The sequence below is a fragment of the Herpailurus yagouaroundi genome, unplaced genomic scaffold, assembly GCF_014898765.1.
Source record: "Herpailurus yagouaroundi ecotype Mexico unplaced genomic scaffold, PumYag 190, whole genome shotgun sequence".
In the NCBI taxonomy this organism is placed as follows: Eukaryota; Metazoa; Chordata; class Mammalia; order Carnivora; family Felidae; genus Herpailurus; species Herpailurus yagouaroundi.
Genome location: NW_024412421.1, coordinates 23,808,489 through 23,826,347, shown reverse-complemented (window position 1 = coordinate 23,826,347; position 17,859 = coordinate 23,808,489). Strand labels below are relative to the sequence as shown.

Genomic DNA, 17,859 nt, shown 5'->3' with positions numbered 1-17,859 from the left:
AAGGAAGGAAGGAAGGAAGGATGGAAGGAAATAGTTATAAATACAGTGACTAATAGCCTAAGATCCCAAAGTCAGGGGCGCCTGGGTGGCGCAGTCGGTTAAGCGTCCGACTTCAGCCAGGTCGCGATCTCGCGGTCCGTGAGTTCGAGCCCCGCGTCGGGCTCTGGGCTGATGGCTCAGAGCCTGAAGCCTGTTTCCGATTCTGTGTCTCCCTCTCTCTCTGCCCCTCCCCCGTTCATGCTCTGTCTCTCTCTGTCCCAAAAATAAATAAACGTTGAAAAAAAAAAAATTTAAAAAAAAAAAAGATCCCAAAGTCAGACTGACTGGGTTTGAGTCTCAGTTTTGCTCTTGGACAAATTTAGTTAACCTCAGTCTTAAATTCCTCATCATATATAATGGGAATTACAGTAGTACCTACCTCACATAGTTGTTCCTAAATTTACTTACTTACAAGATATTCTATAGTAAGGAAAGTGTTTAGCAAAATAGCTCGCATTAATGTTCAATAACGTATTGACAACAATTCTTAGGATTGGATTCAAATTTTAATTAGAATAAAAATAGAATTATCTCCCATGTCTGAAACAACAACCAAAAAACAAGTATAGGAAAGCATGTGTGTGTTCAAAGGTCATGAGGAGCATTTGTCTTTATGTCTTAAAAGGATTCTATTTAGAAAAGTTAAGGGGCACCTGAGTGGCTCAGTCAGTAGAGCATGCAACTCTTGATCTCGGGGTTGTAAATTCAAGCCCCATGTTGGGTGTAGAGATTACTTAAAAATAAAATCTTTAAAAGAAAAAAGAAAAAGAAAAAGAAAAGAAAACTTAAGAATTGTATTAATTAGGGGCGCCTGGGTGGCTCAGTCGGTTAAGTGTCTGACTTCGGCTCAGGTCATGATCTCACGGCTCGTGAGTTCAAGCCCCGCGTCAGGCTCTGTGCTGACAGCTCAGAGCCTGGAGCCTGTTTCAGATTCTGTGTCTCCCTCTCTCTCTCTGACCCTCCCCCGTTCATCCTCTGTCTCTCTCTGTCTCAAAAGTAAATAAACGTTAAAAAAAAAAAATTAAAAAAAAAAAAAGAATTATATTAATTAGAAGAAACATGATACACTCCCATCACTGCAAAAAGATACAAAGGACATCTATGTTTTATGGTTAAAGAAGGAGAAAATACTGTTGGGAGTAAGATTTAGGTCAAAATAACATAAAATACTAATACTACCAAGCTGAATGTAAACAACAACCAGAATTGTAGAGGCTGCTTTTAGGTAACAGGCTTGAGCAACAGAAACTTGAGCAAGGCTTTAGGGCCCCAGGTGACTACGGACACAGAATTGATGCAAAAAGGCTCATTAAGCATACACCCTAACCAACCAATGGGTCACTTACAACCAGGCACAGTTCTTAAGATTACCAAAAAAGGGAAAATTCCATATGTCCCTGTATTCCCTCATCCCACCCTGTAACTATAGCCCCTCACCACTCCCTCGTGGCAGACAGTTTTTCCTTCGCTTTCCTGACTGCTGCTCCCTTACGGTGTAGTCAACGAACTTTTTACCTCTTTTGTTTTGCCTTCGGTGAATTCTTTCACCACCGGTACCTCTGGCCCTCATCCAACCCCATCCAATTGGAACATTCCACAAAAACAATAATTTAGGTATGGAAATCATCCTGATGAGCACAAAAACACAAAAATAAAACGACCACCTGGCCCCTCCTGACTGCACAGTGCAGACTTTTATCCATAAACTCAGAACTACTACAGGAGGAAGGACCAAAGAACTAAAACCCTCAATGATAACTAAATACTGAATTTAAGAGAAATAGAACATAAACTTTTCAGAATAAAAACGTCAGTTACAACTAATCTCCAGTCAAAATAAAAATTCACAAAGGGGTATGGCAATATTAGCCATTTTCCCAGTATAATGGTAGAATTCTTCTAAGGAGGGTGTATTTTAAGAGGGACTTCTAATTAGCTATATCCTGGAGGGGTTAACTAGCCATGTAATCTGAACACTAAAGGATTAACTTGGGCATAACAAGGGTATAACAAGCTATCTCTATCTTCCAGTGTCAAGAAGGATTAGACTTACTCTGGATCACTCCAAAGAATAGGACTAGGAACAAGGAGAAATTACACAGGTAAGCCTGGATCAAAAATGAGGAAGAACTTTAATAATGAGAAATACCAATAGTGAAACACACTGCCTCTCAAAATAGCTTATGGAGAGCTAGAGAGCCATCTGTCACAGATAATTTAGATAAGAGTCTCCTAAAAGAATCAAGTGGGGCCAGATGATCTTTAGAGTCTTTTAGAACCCAAGAGTCTGTGAGGTACCAAGACATCTTCCTAATATAATGCAAATTCTACCTGAATCCTGCTATTATTTCCAGATACAGAGCTCAATGTACTTAAGTATCATAATTCCATATAATGATCGCATAGCCAGGACCAAGAAATAATACTTTCAGGCTAAATCTACTAGCTCAATTTTTCAATTTCTGTCTAGAAAACCAAGAGAAATGGTAACATCCTAATTCTGACATATTTTACACGATCAAATTTCCTTCCTAAAAGGGCTCTGTAGATTTTTAAACCCTCTATATACATTTCCACCTAAGGAAAGTATTTTCCTTGGTAGGAGGGAAAAAAAATCAAGAGAATCTCAACATCTGCTCTTATTAACTTAGCATAAATGAGTAAACAAGAAGTATTTTAAGAACTGCAAAAACAACTAAAATGAGGGACTAATTCCATTTACTCATTAAACTCATCTGCTTAAGAAAGTAGAGAGTATGATGGGAGGGAAATGTGTAATATGCTTACTGATCAATTTTGTGTTTCAAAGTTCCAAAACTTGAACAGGTTGGTACTTAGCTATTTGTTAAATCTCTCACAAATCAAAGGAAAATTATATACTGCTAAATCAGGTGTAGGAGAGAGTAATATTGGCAGTGAAAGGTTCTGTTCAGCATTTGAAATACTTCGGCTTCTGCTTGAAGGAAAGACAGTAAGACTAAGTTTTAGTTTGCTTCTAAGGCTCTAGGAGCTACTATGGTTCTTGTAAATCTGAATATATGTGATTATTTCTCTCCAAACCACCCAACTAATACCACAATGCTATCAACAGACATTTACAGCTCTTAGCCAGGAGTAGCAGCCAACAGTTATTCTAAACGGTGCCCGTAGGTAAGACACATGTAAGAGAAGAGAACGCTTCATTCCATGTATCAATCATTTCACAAGGATTCTAGTTAATAGTAGGAGGCAAAAGTACACATTATTAAAATATAATACAGGGAATAAAACATTTTATCAAAAACCTTAACAAAGCACAGCAGCATTCTCTACCTCAAATTGAGATTAAAACTCAATCTCTGGCCACCTATAAAGGTAAAATCTGTAAATGTTAAGATCAACAATACAGATAATACAAACAACAACAATACTTGCCTGAATGTCTGCTCCATGCCTGACACTATGCTGAAAGTGTTTAACATTTTACGAAGCTAACACATTACAAAGCCTAGCTTTTTTTCGGTAAACCACACTATTTTATATAGTTAAAATAACTTACGCAGAAGAGAGCTCAAAACACTTCATATGTTAATGTATACAAAAAAATTCAAAAGTTATGTTTGAAAATAATTGTATTCTATCAGTCTAATCCACCATCATTTGAAAGATACACTATTTTGTGTGAATCGTTATATAATACAGAATCTTACACTAGTCTTTGTCTATGATTCCTGAGGGGAGATTCTAAACCCTTGGAATTTCCTGAATAATAGAAGTGTCTTGTCATTCATGAGCCCCTGGCATTACCTCTAACAGATGAGATGACTCAAGATGGGGGCTGGTCACGATAAAGACCAACCAAGTGAAGAGAAGGTTGGCGTTTGGAGCCAGCCTGACTATGGGGAAGGAAGAGAGGGCTAGAGACTGAATGCCAAGCATGTGGTCAATGAATCAATCAAGCCTACCCAAGAAACGCCAATATAATCTGTACCGAAGTTCCATGGACCTTCCTGGTGGGTGAACACACTCATGTGCTGAGAGGGTGACACGGGGAGAGGGCATGGAAGTTCTACATTCATGACCCACTCAGACCTCACCCTATGTATCGCCTCATTTGGTTAGTCTTAATATGTATCCTTTAGACTAAAACTAATCATAAGTACAGTTCTTGAGTCTGACTCATTCTAGTGAATTAGTGAACCTAAAAGGATCATGGGAACCCCCAAATTTGTATCCAACCTGGTCAGAAGTGTAGCTAGAATCTGAAGGGCAGTCTTGTTGGGGACCATGCCCTTTAACTTGTGTAGTCTGTGAAAAGTCTAGGTAGTTAGTATCAGAATTGTATTTCCAGAAAACCAGATGGTATTGTAATAACCATTAAGAAACAAAAAACAAACTGCCAATTAAACCACAACCCATCAACAACCATAAAATACAAGCTGATTTCAGAAGTACTAAGATGTAAAAAACAGGGGTGGCTGGGTGGCTCAGTTGGTTGAGCGTCTGACTTCAACTCCGGTCATGATCTCGCGGTTAGTGAGTTCAAGCCTGGCATCGGGCTCGCTGCTGTCACAACAAAGTCCACTTCAGATCCTCTGCCCCACTCTCTCTCTGCCCCTCCCCCGCTTGCACTCTTTCTCTTGAAAATAAACATTAAAGAAACATGTAAAAACAAAATTAACAAAAACTATTTACTTAGTGTATAATACATTAAGTTTTAAAATAGCACAGAAATATGAAGCACAAAACAAAATTAATCTCTTTTTCCTTCCTCAATGGTAATCAGTTCAGTATGCATCCTAAAACAGGATTGTTCACTCTACTTTTATAACATCAAAATATGGTAAAGATTTTAGTGACCTGCATGAAGTCACTCAGCAAGTCAATGACAAAAGGTAATTAGAATGCAGTATCCCAAAACCCAAGGGTATTTTCTGTTATAAACACCTTACTGTCTCCAAGCTTATCTTAAGAGATAGTCTATCAAACACAGAAATCTTACTCATTTTGATGACTAAGAATAAAAGTAAATATATGACCATGAGCCAAGGGGCACTTCACTTTGTCACGTATGATGTCGTTATAACTTTTCAGGCAGAAGGCAATGATTACACTAAACTTCACTAGTGAGTCAGTAATCACTTAAACAGTTCAATTGAAAAAAGACAAACCAGGGCGCCTGGGTGGCTCAGCTGGTTGAGTGTCCGACTCTTGATTTTGGCAGCTCAGGTCATGATCTCACTGTTTGTGGGATCTCCACGTCGGATTCCACACTGTCAGCATGGGATTCTCTCTCTCCCCCTCTATATGACCCTCCCCAAATCATGTGTGCTCTCTCTCAAAATAAATAAATAAACAAACAAACAAATAAAGAAAGAAAGAAATAAGGGCACCTGGGTGGTGCAGTCAGTCAAGCTCCTGATCTCAGCTCAGGTTATAATCTCACAGTTCGTGGGTGCAGGCCCCACATTGGGCTCAGCGTTGATGGTACAGAGGCTGCTTGGGATTCTGTCTCTCCTCTCTGTCCCTCTCCTGCCTTGCACACATGTGCATTCTCTCTCTCAAAATAAATAAACTTTAAAAAAATAAATAAATAATTTTTTTAAAAGACAAAGCAAACATTATCATGTAAGAGCAATGGACTGGGACACCAGGTGGTGGTGGGAATGTGCTATCAACTGACCCTCTCCAGGCCTCTGTTTCACATTTATGAAACAAAGAGAAATGGTCTCGGTTATTCCCACTGGCAAGTTACTGGCCTTTCGGGCAAGGCCATTTTTTGTTGTACAAGTCTATCCCACACATTGAGGACATTAAGCCTCTCTGGCCCTTGCTCCCTACATGCTGGTAACTCTCTATTGGATGTGACAACCAGCAAACCCTGCCCCAATGGAAAGGGCAAGGGGTCATTAAGTTTGGAAAACTTTGTTTCCCTAGTAGATGATCTCTTTCAGTTTCCTCAAAGTACTACAATTCTATAAATAAATAATCCTCAGTCTCACTGAAGTGACAAGTCCATGACTGAAAAAGAGTACGGAAAGAAAAAGTCATGGGTGACTTAGAAAAAACATGAGGTAATTTTCGTCCCAGTAATCCCATTTCTAGCACGGAGCCCAGGGAGAGCAACAATATAGCGATTCATGAGCTAAGATTCAGTCATCACAACACCACTTTGAAGAGTTGAGTGATTTGAAACAACCCAAATAGGTAACACTGCGGACTTACTGGGTGCCAGACATCAAGGTAAGCACTTTACTTCTTGACACTCCAAGTGAAGCACATCTCTTAGGAGCTTCATGCAGAATCTCAGGCCCCACCCAACCTTCTGAATCAGAATCTTTATTTTAGGATATGTGCTGCTGAAGCGAGCACTAGAATATGTATTTTAACAAGCTCCCCGCCGTGAACATTAGATTTTAAAAAGCACTACTTAGCAAGTATTAATTCACTTGATCTTTATAACGTGTAATTTTCATCATGACCGCTCTATAGTGTAAATATAATCATTCTCCATTTTATACATTAGTAAACTAAGGCATAGAGCATTATATAACTTGCATAGTGACGGTCAGAGCCAGGATTTGAACCCACACACTCTTGTTCTAGAATCAAAGCTCTAAATCATTATTGCCTATTATTACTCAATTTTTAAACAAGTTATAGTATTTCCAGAAAATGGAATCTTCTGTAGCAATTAAAACTGATGTCTAAGGAATTTTTAATGACACAGGAAATTAACTGAAGAATGCAGTAAACAAAACTGAATATATGGTATGGGCCCAAATAAGTAATTTTTAAAAATTACGCACATTTACTTTGAAAAAGACCTGAAGAAAAATGTTGGTGTGGGAAGTCAAAATATGGGACCTGGTGTCAGAATGCTGGAGTTCAAATTCCAGCTCCTCTTATTAGCTCAGTTATGTAGAGGCGGCTTTTAGGCAACAGTCTTAAGCACTGGAAACCTGAGCAAGGTAAAAGGGCCCACAGGAACCACCGCACTGGACTCCAACAGGCTCATTAAGCCATAGGCTCTAACCGACCAATGGGCTACTTACAACCAGGCAGTTCTTAAGATTACCAAAAAAGGGAAAATTCCATTTGTCCCTGTATTCCCTCATTCCACCCTATAACTATAGCCCCTCACCATCACCTCATGTCAGGCCATCTCTCCTTTGCTGTTCTGCCCTCTGCTACCTTACATTGAGTCTAGAAACTTCTCTCCCTTGCTCTGCCTTGGGTGAATTCTTTCACCGCATGCACAGGTGGCCTCCATTCAAATGGAGCACCCCACATTTAGAGAACCCCCATCTGACTGAAATACTCCACAAGTGATCTTACGTGAGATTCTTAACCTTAAGCCTCATTTTCCCAAATGAAAATAACATTTACCTCACAAGATCATTGTGAAAATTAAATGAGGTAATCTACAAAAAGCATAAGCATTGAATATTATTATTTCTCTTTATACTTTTTCATCTTCCTAAATTTCTACAATGACTGTGTTACACCAGTAAATAGCAAAAATAAAAAAGAATAAAAATAATGCCTTAGATTGTCAACTATCTTACAGGCTATTAGAATGTACCTATTCGTGTGATTAGATAACACAAGACTGAATTCAAGCAATTAACAGTTGAATAAGAGATCTAAAAAAAATCTTTAAATAAGTATGCTTATATAGTAAAACTGAGTAAGGGACGCAGCACCACTTCCCCTCCAGGAGGGACTGGGTGAAGAATGAAGTCCACGACCTACTTTGAATGACTGAGGCATTCCAACTGCCTGGCAGTACCTGACTTTGAACAGGTTCCAGGACCTCCGGCAAAGCCTCACTCTTCCTCATCTGAAAGAAAGGATGCTACTTCCCTTGGAGTTACTGTGAGGATTTAATGAGAATAGGAGCGTTAAGCACTAAGCACAGTGACTGGCAAAACAAGCAGTCAATGTTAGCAAAAATCCACCATCATCACCACCATCATCATTCTCTGGCTGAATTAAACTTCTCGAGCTCCTACTCCAGGAATTGAAATATATTCATTCTTTTCAAATGGCAATTCAATAGTGTTTTCATTATTTTCTAATCAATTAGATCTACGAAGACCTATTTCATTACAAAATTATCAAGGCCACAGGGCTAAAAAAAAAAAAAAAAAGACAAACTTTCCATTTTAAGTAGTTTAGATTCACAAGTTATTTCACATTTGGATTCTTAACTACACAGCTAGTAGCAGCAAGCCAATTCAGAGTTTCTCCACTTTTCTGTATCTCTGCACACATACACATTAGTATACAAATGAGTAAGTCTTATGCTTAAATACATGAACTCCATCAATCACTACCAGCTATAATGTAGGTCAAGGCTTTGCACCTGATATAATTAGATCGGAATCGGTGTTAAGATTTAGAAAAGCCTAAGGATCACCCAGTCTGATCCTTACGTTTTGCAAATGGATTTAGGAAATTTAGTTAACTGGTGAACAAGGAAAACATTCACATGCTAATCTACTTTTTCAGGAATTAGTCCAAACCCTAAAAGAAGCACATAGTAAACTTCAGTTTAGACTTTTTAAGTGACATCAATTTTTAGCTCAACTAAAGGTGTTACTATTATTACCACATGTTGAGGAGTAAGTGGGAGCTTCCTTTCTCACTTTCACGAGCCGCTCACTCTAAATCTACAGCTCTAACTTCTGTTTCAAGACATTTGTTACAGGGAGGGAGGAGAGAAGGAGAATGGTAAGGCATTTAAGCTCTTATTTGATGTCTAATTCAAAGAACCAGCCATTTTTTTTTAATTGAAGCAAAGAGTTCATAAACACAGTATAAGACTACTATGAGAATACTTTTTCACATTTATATAAAAAATTCTAAAGAACACAAATGGCATTTGAATCTATAAAAATATGCTCAACTTCACTCATTAAGATAAATGAAAATTAAAATGACAAAATAACAAAATTCCTACCAGATTTGCAAAAATCTAAGTCATTAGGCTTGAAAACAGATTTGTCCTTGGAATGCTGACTTTATGATTCTCTAATTTAAAAAGTGTTGACAATCAGGTCTATTCACAAGCAAGTATGTGCTCACATGCTTGAGTATGTATTTATATTTACATATAAAATTTAATCCTAACATGATCTGGAGAAAGGGGAAAATAGGCATATTTTTATTATTATTTGTCAAAGTTTAACTTCTATGAAGAGATATCTGACAATATATATCAAAATTATAAATGCACAGGGACACCTGGGTGGCTCAGTCAGTTAAGCATCCGACTCTTGATCTCAATCTCAGGGTCATGAGTTCAAGCCCTGCACTGGGTTCTGTGCTGGGCACAAAGTCTACATACAAAAAAGCAAAACAAAAAAACGGTAAATGCATATATCCTTTGGCCCAGCAATTCTACTTCCAGGAGTTTATCCTAGAGATTACCTCCACATGGGAGAAATATCATAGGTAAAAGAATATTTACTGCAACACTGCTTGTAGAAGTAAAAAGTAGTAACTATCTGAATGTCCATTAATAGGAGATTGGCTGGGGCACCTTTGTGGCTCAGTTGGTAGAGTATGCCACTCTTGATCTCAGGGTGGTGAGTTCAAGCCCCACGTTGGGTGTGAAGCCTACTTAAAATTAAAAAAAAAAAAAAAAGATTGGCTAAAATGATGGTAGACTCATAAAATGGACTATTATACACCCATTAAATAAATGTAAATTATATAAATATTAATACAGAAAGATCTATAAGAGATTTCCAGTCAGTAGTGTGCTGGATATAGCACCATTAGTTTTAAAATTTATATACAGGGGTGCCTGGCTGGCTCAGTCGGTAGAGCATGCAACTCTTGATCTAGGAGGTATGAGTTCGAGCCCCATGTTGGGTGTAGAGATTACTTAAAATTTTTTTTTCAACGTTTATTTATTTTTGGGACAGAGAGAGACAGAGCATGAACGGGGGAGGGGCAGAGAGAGAGGGAGACACAGAATCGGAAACAGGCTCCAGGCTCCGAGCCATCAGCCCAGAGCCTGACGTGGGGCTCGAACTCACAGACGGCGAGATCGTGACCTGGCTGAAGTCGGACGCTCAACCGACTGCGCCACCCAGGCGCCCCCACTTAAAATTTTTTTTAAAAATAATTATAAAATAAAATTTATACAGAGAGACACATATTTATGCATGAGCATATATACTTCTCTATTTCTTTCTACACATTTCAATTTCATTATATTTACATGTATTATTTTTTTAAATAACTTTAAAATATTTAAATTTAGATATCTGACCCATGGTGTAATCCAAATGAAGTAACCATCACATTTTCCTTCCCTGATGGCTTTTAAATTCAGGAATCATAATGTCAGCATTCCAAGGACAAATCTTACTTCAAGCCTAGTGACCCCACAATCAACATCAGTTCTAAACACAATGAAAATCCTAGAGCCCACTTCCCATCACAAAGAGTAATGACTTACATCAGAGTGGTAAAACTCAGACCATACCTGACTAGGTCCCCATGAAGCTGTAGATACAGACTTTCCCTTCCCTCTCCAGCACAGATTTCCGACGCGGGGGTCTCCACTGTACACAGGACGAGATGTAAGTCAGAGGAGGCAGAGGCGGTTGTAGAGGCAGTAGTCGTGTCTGCTCCATAAAGGTAAACACAACCTCTCTTCACATCTTCTCTCAGCCAGTCTCTTTCTCGAGAACCAAACCTACTTCTCCTATTCAAACAAGTTCTGCTCCCATTGCGTTTCATATTTCTCTAAAAAACATCAAGAAGAAAGAAATCATTAGCTATAATGTCTGGCTGAGTTAGCCACATTCAGTCTTCACCCCACCCTTCCACTCTACATTCACCAAACACCTCCTCTCTTGGGGCTTTCCACATCCACCATGCCCATTCCTAAGCTGGAAAATGGTTTTCTCTCCTGCTAGCTGTTCGGGACTCTGTCCATTAGCTTCTCTGACCCTTTCTTTTTCTTATGTTTTCAGAAAAATGTCAAGAATTATCTGTGCACCTATTACCCACCTTTCATAAAATTTAACATTTTGTCATATTTATTTCAGATCCTTATTCTAAATTTTTTTTCAACGTTTTTATTTATTTTTGGGACAGAGAGAGACAGAGCATGAACAGGGGAGGGGCAGAGAGAGAGGGAGACACAGAATCGGAAACAGGCTCCAGGCTCCGAGCCATCAGCCCAGAGCCTGACGCGGGCCTCGAACTCACAGACCGCGAGATCGTGACCTGGCTGAAGTCGGACGCTCAACCGACTGCGCCACCCAGGAACCCCTTCAGATCCTTATTCTAAAGAACATACATACAACATATTCTTACATATACTGCTGAAGCTACCTGATACCCCATCAATTCCATTTCCTTCCCTCTCTCCGCATAAACACTCTATTGTATTTGGTATTCACCATTCCATGCATTTTTCTGTCTGCCATATATGTATATATCTATAAATGAAATTTTATTTTACATGATTTAGAACTGTAAATGCTAAAATACTTATGTTTTACCCTGCCATTTTTGCGGGGGGGGGGGAAGGGTCAATATTGGTCATGCTAATACACCCAGCTCATTCATTTGAATATATCCCATTATATGAATACATTGCAATATATCCATTCTCCTGTTGATGGCATTTAGTTTGTTTCTAATTTCTCACTGTTATAAACAATGCTGCATTAGATGTTTTTGGACATGTCTCTATAATGCAAATTGAGAGCTTCTCTAGGGTCCTGACCCTCTGCCTCACATCCTAAATAAGTATAGAATATTGTACAAATGGTTTTTATATTCTAATCATGTTCTCAAAAAAATTACTGTTGCATTTGATAATTTAGGTATGTGAAATTCACACACATTGTGGTTACCTCAAAGCAAAAACAACTGCTACAGCAATAATATGACAAGGTTCTAAAGATCAGTATTTACCTATTCTTTTTTATGATGGGCCATTTCTATTCCTTTTAATATAAAGGCATTTTCACTAAGGCTTACACTGCCATACCTCTCTAGTGTCAGTCTCCATTACCTGTTACTGTTTCAGTCATATCCAGCTACCTATAACTCCCAAACATGTCACGATTCCTTAATTGTGTGACTTGTCTGAAAGGTCCTTCACCTTGTCTCTCTGATGAGATAGGCTTGAAAACTCTACTCATTTGTCACCCTGTGTTCTCTACGGAGCCTTCTATTTTCCCATCCCCAATCTCTCTGCATACCTAAAATTAGCGACTCTACTCTCTCCACAGCAGAACCTCTTCACCTTGAATATGCATCTATTACTATGGGGATCACAATGGGTTTTAATAATGTATTTGATATTTCTTCCTCTCTTCTATACTGAGAATCTATTATGGTGCCTTAATACCTGAGTGGCAAACTGATGCATTCAGAACTGAACTGACATCACAGAAATGTATTGCCAGTCTATACTTTAGCCCAATTTGCTCTGGCAAGAAGTTGAATAAGCTTGGGGCGGAGGGGGGAACATCTCCTTTTTTACAGAGAACTAAAATCTTTTTGCCAACCAGAAAGTAAATAAAGCACTTTTGTTACTATTCCTCATTGGAAATCAGAAATACCTATAAATAAGCAAATATTATTTTTGTAATTACCAATATTAAATATTTGAGGACAAATGTGGCACCTAAGGTTCAATTTCTAAAGCTGATAAAGGATGGGCACTTGAATGGCTCAGTCGGTTAAGCGATGGACTCTCGATTTCAGCTCAGGTCATGATCTCAAGGTTCATGAGAATGAGCCCCATGTCAGGCTCCGCGCTGACAGCACACAGCCTGCTTGGAATTCTCTACCTCCCTTTCCCTCACCAACACGTGTGTGAACGTTCTCTCTCTCTCTCAATCAATCAATCAACAAACAAACAAACAAATAAATAAATGGAAGGAGAAGCAAAAAGGTATTCCCAGGGAGGAAGAAAGAAAAATATGAGAATGGCTTCATTGTTCAAGGATGACAAGTAAATCAACTGTTTTACAGATATTAAGGATTTGAATATAGCTATTTAAGACCATGAGGATTATTACTGATTCTAACTTTAGATAAGTAGGATAAACCCCTGCTACAAGTGGGAACTAGGTCTCTCTCTTCTCAACAAGAGCATTTTCTCAAAGCTGAACATCTCAGAATTAACAAAGGGCTTTCAAGCACTTATTTTACAAAGACAAAGGCCATCATACTTGTATCACCAAGTAATTTTAACCACTGATTAATTCCAAATATTCCTTATTTTTTAGTCTCTGGGAAAGATTAACAACTGGTCCATCTAAAAAGGCGCCTGGGTGGCGCAGTCGGTTAAGCGTCCGACTTCAGCCAGGTCACGATCTCGCGGTCCGCGAGTTCGAGCCCCGCGTCGGGCTCTGGGCTGATGGCTCAGAGCCTGGAGCCTGTTTCCGATTCTGTGTCTCCCTCTCTCTCTGCCCCCCCCCCGTACATGCATTATCTCTCTCTGTCCCAAAAATAAATAAACGTTGAAAAAAAAAATGTTTAAAAACAGCATTCTAGAGGGCGCCTGGGTGGCTCAGTCGGTTGGGCGTCCGACTTCAGCTCAGGTCACGATCTCGCGGACCGTGAGTTCAAGCCCCGCGTGGTGCTCTGGGCTGATGGCTCAGAGCCTGGGGCCTGCTTCTGGTTCTGTGTCTCCCTCTCTCTCTGCCCCTCCCCCATTCATGCTCTGTCTCTCTCTGTCTCAAAAATAAATAAACGTTAAAAAAAATTTTTTTTTAATAAAAAAAATAAAATAAAAACAGCATTCTAGGGGCGCCTGGGTGGCTCAGTCGGTTAAGCATCCGACTTTGGCTCAGGTGATGATCTCACAGTCCATGAGTTCAGGCTCTGTGCTGACAGTTCAGAGCCCAGAGCCTGCTTTGGATTCTGTGTCTCCCTCTCTCTCTCTGCCCCTCCCCCCACACAAGAAAATAAAAACATTAAAAAAAATCAAGGTGATTAAAAAAAAATAGTATTCTATATGGTACAGTAACATCTTTACAAGGAAGCTCTGTGTTCTGCACCAAGTGGAGAGAAATTTAGCTCACTGGAGAGAGCAAGTGGATACTATTCCACACAACCACCAAAAAGCTTCTTTTAAAAAACTTTTTAAGGTCATATAAGGCCCAATGATCTCATCAATCTTAAAAAAGTCAAGAGAAACCCCAGGAAGTTATTATTTTAGTCCATCCATGATTTTTCTTCTGTGAGGATTTTTAAAGACATTTTTAAATGTTTATATATTTGTATCAAGACTATAAATTCCTGGCAGCTCCTTTTGCCTAGGGGTCATGTCCCTGTGCTTTAATAAAAACACCTTTTTGTACCAAAAAAAAAAAAAAAAAGACTACATTCTTTAAGAACTTTGCTGAACACATGTGTTGTTGGTCAAAGAATGTGTTTCCTACATATATGACATATTACACCCTATAAACTGCTGAATTAGAACTTGAGTAGATATCATTCTCTTAAACCTGCTCAATGGGCATTTAAAAGGCCTAGATACCAAACAAGTATAGCCTTCTAGCAACAAATCTAGATGGACTGTTCAGCTGTTATTAGCTATTGCTGAATTACCTGTGCTTTCTTCTCCACTGTGTAAATCATCAGATAACTGCTGAAGGCCAGTACTGTCCTCTGATACATTTTCAGCTTTTAGAATCACTTTTCCACTGAAATTGCTAGATTAAGAACATTCTATTGCTTTCCTTATTCTTAAATAAAAACTGTAGACAAACTTTTCTAAAAGGGAACAGAACTATAATTACCTCTCACATCAGACAAGTATAAAAGAGCACATTTAAGATTTAAATGTATTTCTAGAAAGCACAAGTCTTTAGAATAAGCCATGAATTAAGTACCTACTTTAAGCTTTTAACTCTCTAAAAAGGAAAATAACCTATGAGGGCTGTATCCGTTCAAAGGTGATAAAATATTAAATGCCCACATACAATTAGCTCTAATATATGCATGGTAAAAACATGAGTCTGGTCAGGTAACTCTCCCTATGCACTGAGTTCTATTAGAATGTGAAATTCTCTAAGGTAGGAGATATACTCCCCGGTTCAAAACTTTAAAACAATATAGCCTCGTCTCCAGGAATATATATGTTAAGGAATATTTTGGAAAGGGTGGGATGAGATAAGGATAGGAAGAATATTTCAGTTCATTAAACTCATTTTGGTATTCACGGATTTTTAAGAACCACATACACACATTATTTGGATAAAAACTTGAAGCTAGTTCTGACAAAAACGGATCTCATGGCACTCACTGTCCAGTTGTAACTAACTTCTTATCTTGTACAGTCTGAGTAAAACAATAATCCCAAAGTTGTAGGAAACATCTGGAAAATGATGCTTCAAAGGTACTCCCAATAATCTTATGAGTATTACCAATTACCAGTATCATATTTATATTCCAACAACAGTAAACAGGTACATTCTAATTAGCAATTTGCTAAATAAATCTGGGAGAAGAGTTTTGAATCAAACTTTCCAATATCCCATACAGATGGACCTAGATCTAACCTGGCTAAATTATACTAGCTTAGCTATACTAGCCTTTTTTATGAAGATCTATATTAGACAATAATGATGCTCACAATTAGGCATTAACTATAATAAAGGCATTACAAAAAAAGAATAATTAGCCTTTTCCAAAGGTTCTTTAGAGAAGAACAGGTAGGAGACTATGACTTTCTTCTACCTATAGATTCTTGTCCAGTTTCACTTGACACAAAATTCAACTACTCAGCTACTTAAAGAAACTTCTGTATGCAGAACACACAGCACCTATTCACCACTGATGATCCCATTAATTTACAAGGATTATTTAAAATGTTGACCGTATGCAATAAAGCAAGAGATGCAAGGGCATTAGACACTGTCAGCCTCCCACCAACTCAGCACTATAATCAAAATCAATTTCTGGAATCTTTCTAATGGTCCCCAGACTGGAACCCCAGGGAACCAGTGGTAAATAGGATCACTTCCTGGAAGTGCAGGAAGGTAGGACCCTTGAATCAAGAGCCTCCTTTCTCTCAATTCCTCCCCTCTCATAATTCACTCCCTCCCCAACAAAAAGTTGCTATAAAAAAAGCCAAGGTTGTTTATCTTCTAGGCCAGAGGGCATTACCTATCTCTAAGACCTGCCATTTCCTGATAAGCCAGGGCAGAACTTTTCTTCATTCACAATTTACACTTGGTGACCTTATAGTTTTAAATAAATGTCTAAAAGTAATTATGCCTTAAATGCCTTAAAGTAAATAAATACCTTAAAGTAATTATACTTAAGACTTAAGGTTAAGTTAAAATAGTACGTACAAGGTTTATGCAGAAGTAAAGGTAAACTATGAAAAGTTATTTCTTTAAGTCACTGCACTAAGACCGGGAGGTAGTAGCAGAAAAAAAAGTGTTTCATATTCTACAGAGTTCTAGTTTATATTTCATGGATGGATTCACCAGATACTTTACGTCTATCATTTTTTTCATTGTTCTCACCTTTGTAGTGTCCTACAAAAAAATCTCAATAATACAATGCTCACCCTTAATCCCAATTAACAACTATTAATGCATTTTTAACTTTAAGTATTTTCACTGTTTTGCACAGTATTTTTAAAGACATCAAATCCTCTAAATTTTCTTTTCTCTCCCATCTCGCTGGCAAGTTTTAAATTCTGCCGATTTCCTCTTCTAGAACTCTAGAAAGAATTCTATTCCACCTCCAGAAGGACATCTAGCTTATATATTTGACCTACAGAAAAATTTCTCTCCAACTATTTCAGAGGCCAGTAGAAAACTCCATCCAGTTAATTTCCCACAACCCCTCCTTTAAACCATCTTTACTGTTGCCTCCCGACCTTACATCTCTTGTGCATTTAAACTTCTTGTCATCCCCTTCAAGTCTCCACTCTCCGCCTTGCTTGCATCTGCTTTCATTTTCCTCCTACTCCCCTCAATTCCTGCCCCAAAATCCTGCTAGATGCCTGTTGCATAACTGCTCCCCCATCGCCGTCTCCCTGGATTGTTAGCCCCACTCCCAAAACAGGAATGCCCGTTCTGCCAAACCCCTCCTCCCCGCTGCAACGAGACCAGAGATTCCCGGAGATTAAGATCCTCCGGGGATTCTCTCTCCAGGCAGGCAGGTCGAGCATGTAGGCCTGCGCCTCGGAGCGCAAGCCGGGTCCTAACTTCGGTGGTGAGCCCCGGGGGCAGAGTCAGCCCGCTCCACCCAGCACAGCCCGGAGCACACCGCAGCGCCCGGCCAATCACCGCCGCCATCCTCCCGCTGGGGTGATGTCTTCAGGTGTCCGGGGAGAAAGCCCTGCGTACTTACAGCCCTGCTCTCGGGCCACGGGCGACCGGCCCCCGGCCCCCAGCGAGGCCGAGGAAGGCCGAGGCGGGCCCCCGGGTCCTGAAGGAGCCGGGTGGGCGGCGGCGGCTGGGCGGACGCCGGACCGAAGGCGTGGGCCTGCGAGGCGGGTGGCGCGCGGCCAGGGATGGGCAGTCGAGGGGAGACAGAGGCGACCGAGGCCTCGGCGGGGGCCAGTCGCGGAGGCCTCTGCGGGGTCCGCGGCGCCCCTAGACAGACTGCGGGGCAGCGGGGCAGCGAAGCGGGCTGACGCGGCGCGGGGGTCGCCGCCTGCCTCGGCCACTGCGCGGGGCAGGGGCGGCCTCTCTCCTTCCTTGCTCCCTCCCCAGCCCTCCCACCTCACCTTCAGGACCCGGATCCCGCCCGGCCGGCGGCTCGCGGGCGCTTCGGGCGGCTCCGGGGGCTCCAGCGGGCCCGCGGGCCCCGGCTCCACCTCCCCCATCGGCC

The 17,859-nt window shown here is 40.1% G+C and overlaps 1 protein-coding gene across 2 annotated transcripts in view; it reads right to left on the bottom strand.

Moving 5' to 3' along the window:
- The window catches only part of PHLPP2 (PH domain and leucine rich repeat protein phosphatase 2), a 78,908-nt gene extending 61,054 nt beyond the window's left edge, over positions 1-17,854 (bottom strand). Inside the window, exons 1-2 of one of the 2 annotated variants that reach the window (XM_040443010.1) lie at positions 17,756-17,854; positions 10,520-10,782 (exon numbers count right to left, since the gene is read on the bottom strand). In XM_040443010.1, coding sequence (XP_040298944.1) covers positions 10,520-10,782; positions 17,756-17,854 — 362 coding nt within the window. Of the gene's footprint in view, positions 1-10,519; positions 10,783-16,900; positions 17,031-17,755 lie in introns of those variants that run through there. The other variant, XM_040443011.1, reaches the window with a different exon arrangement.
- Positions 17,855-17,859: the final 5 nt, after the last annotated feature.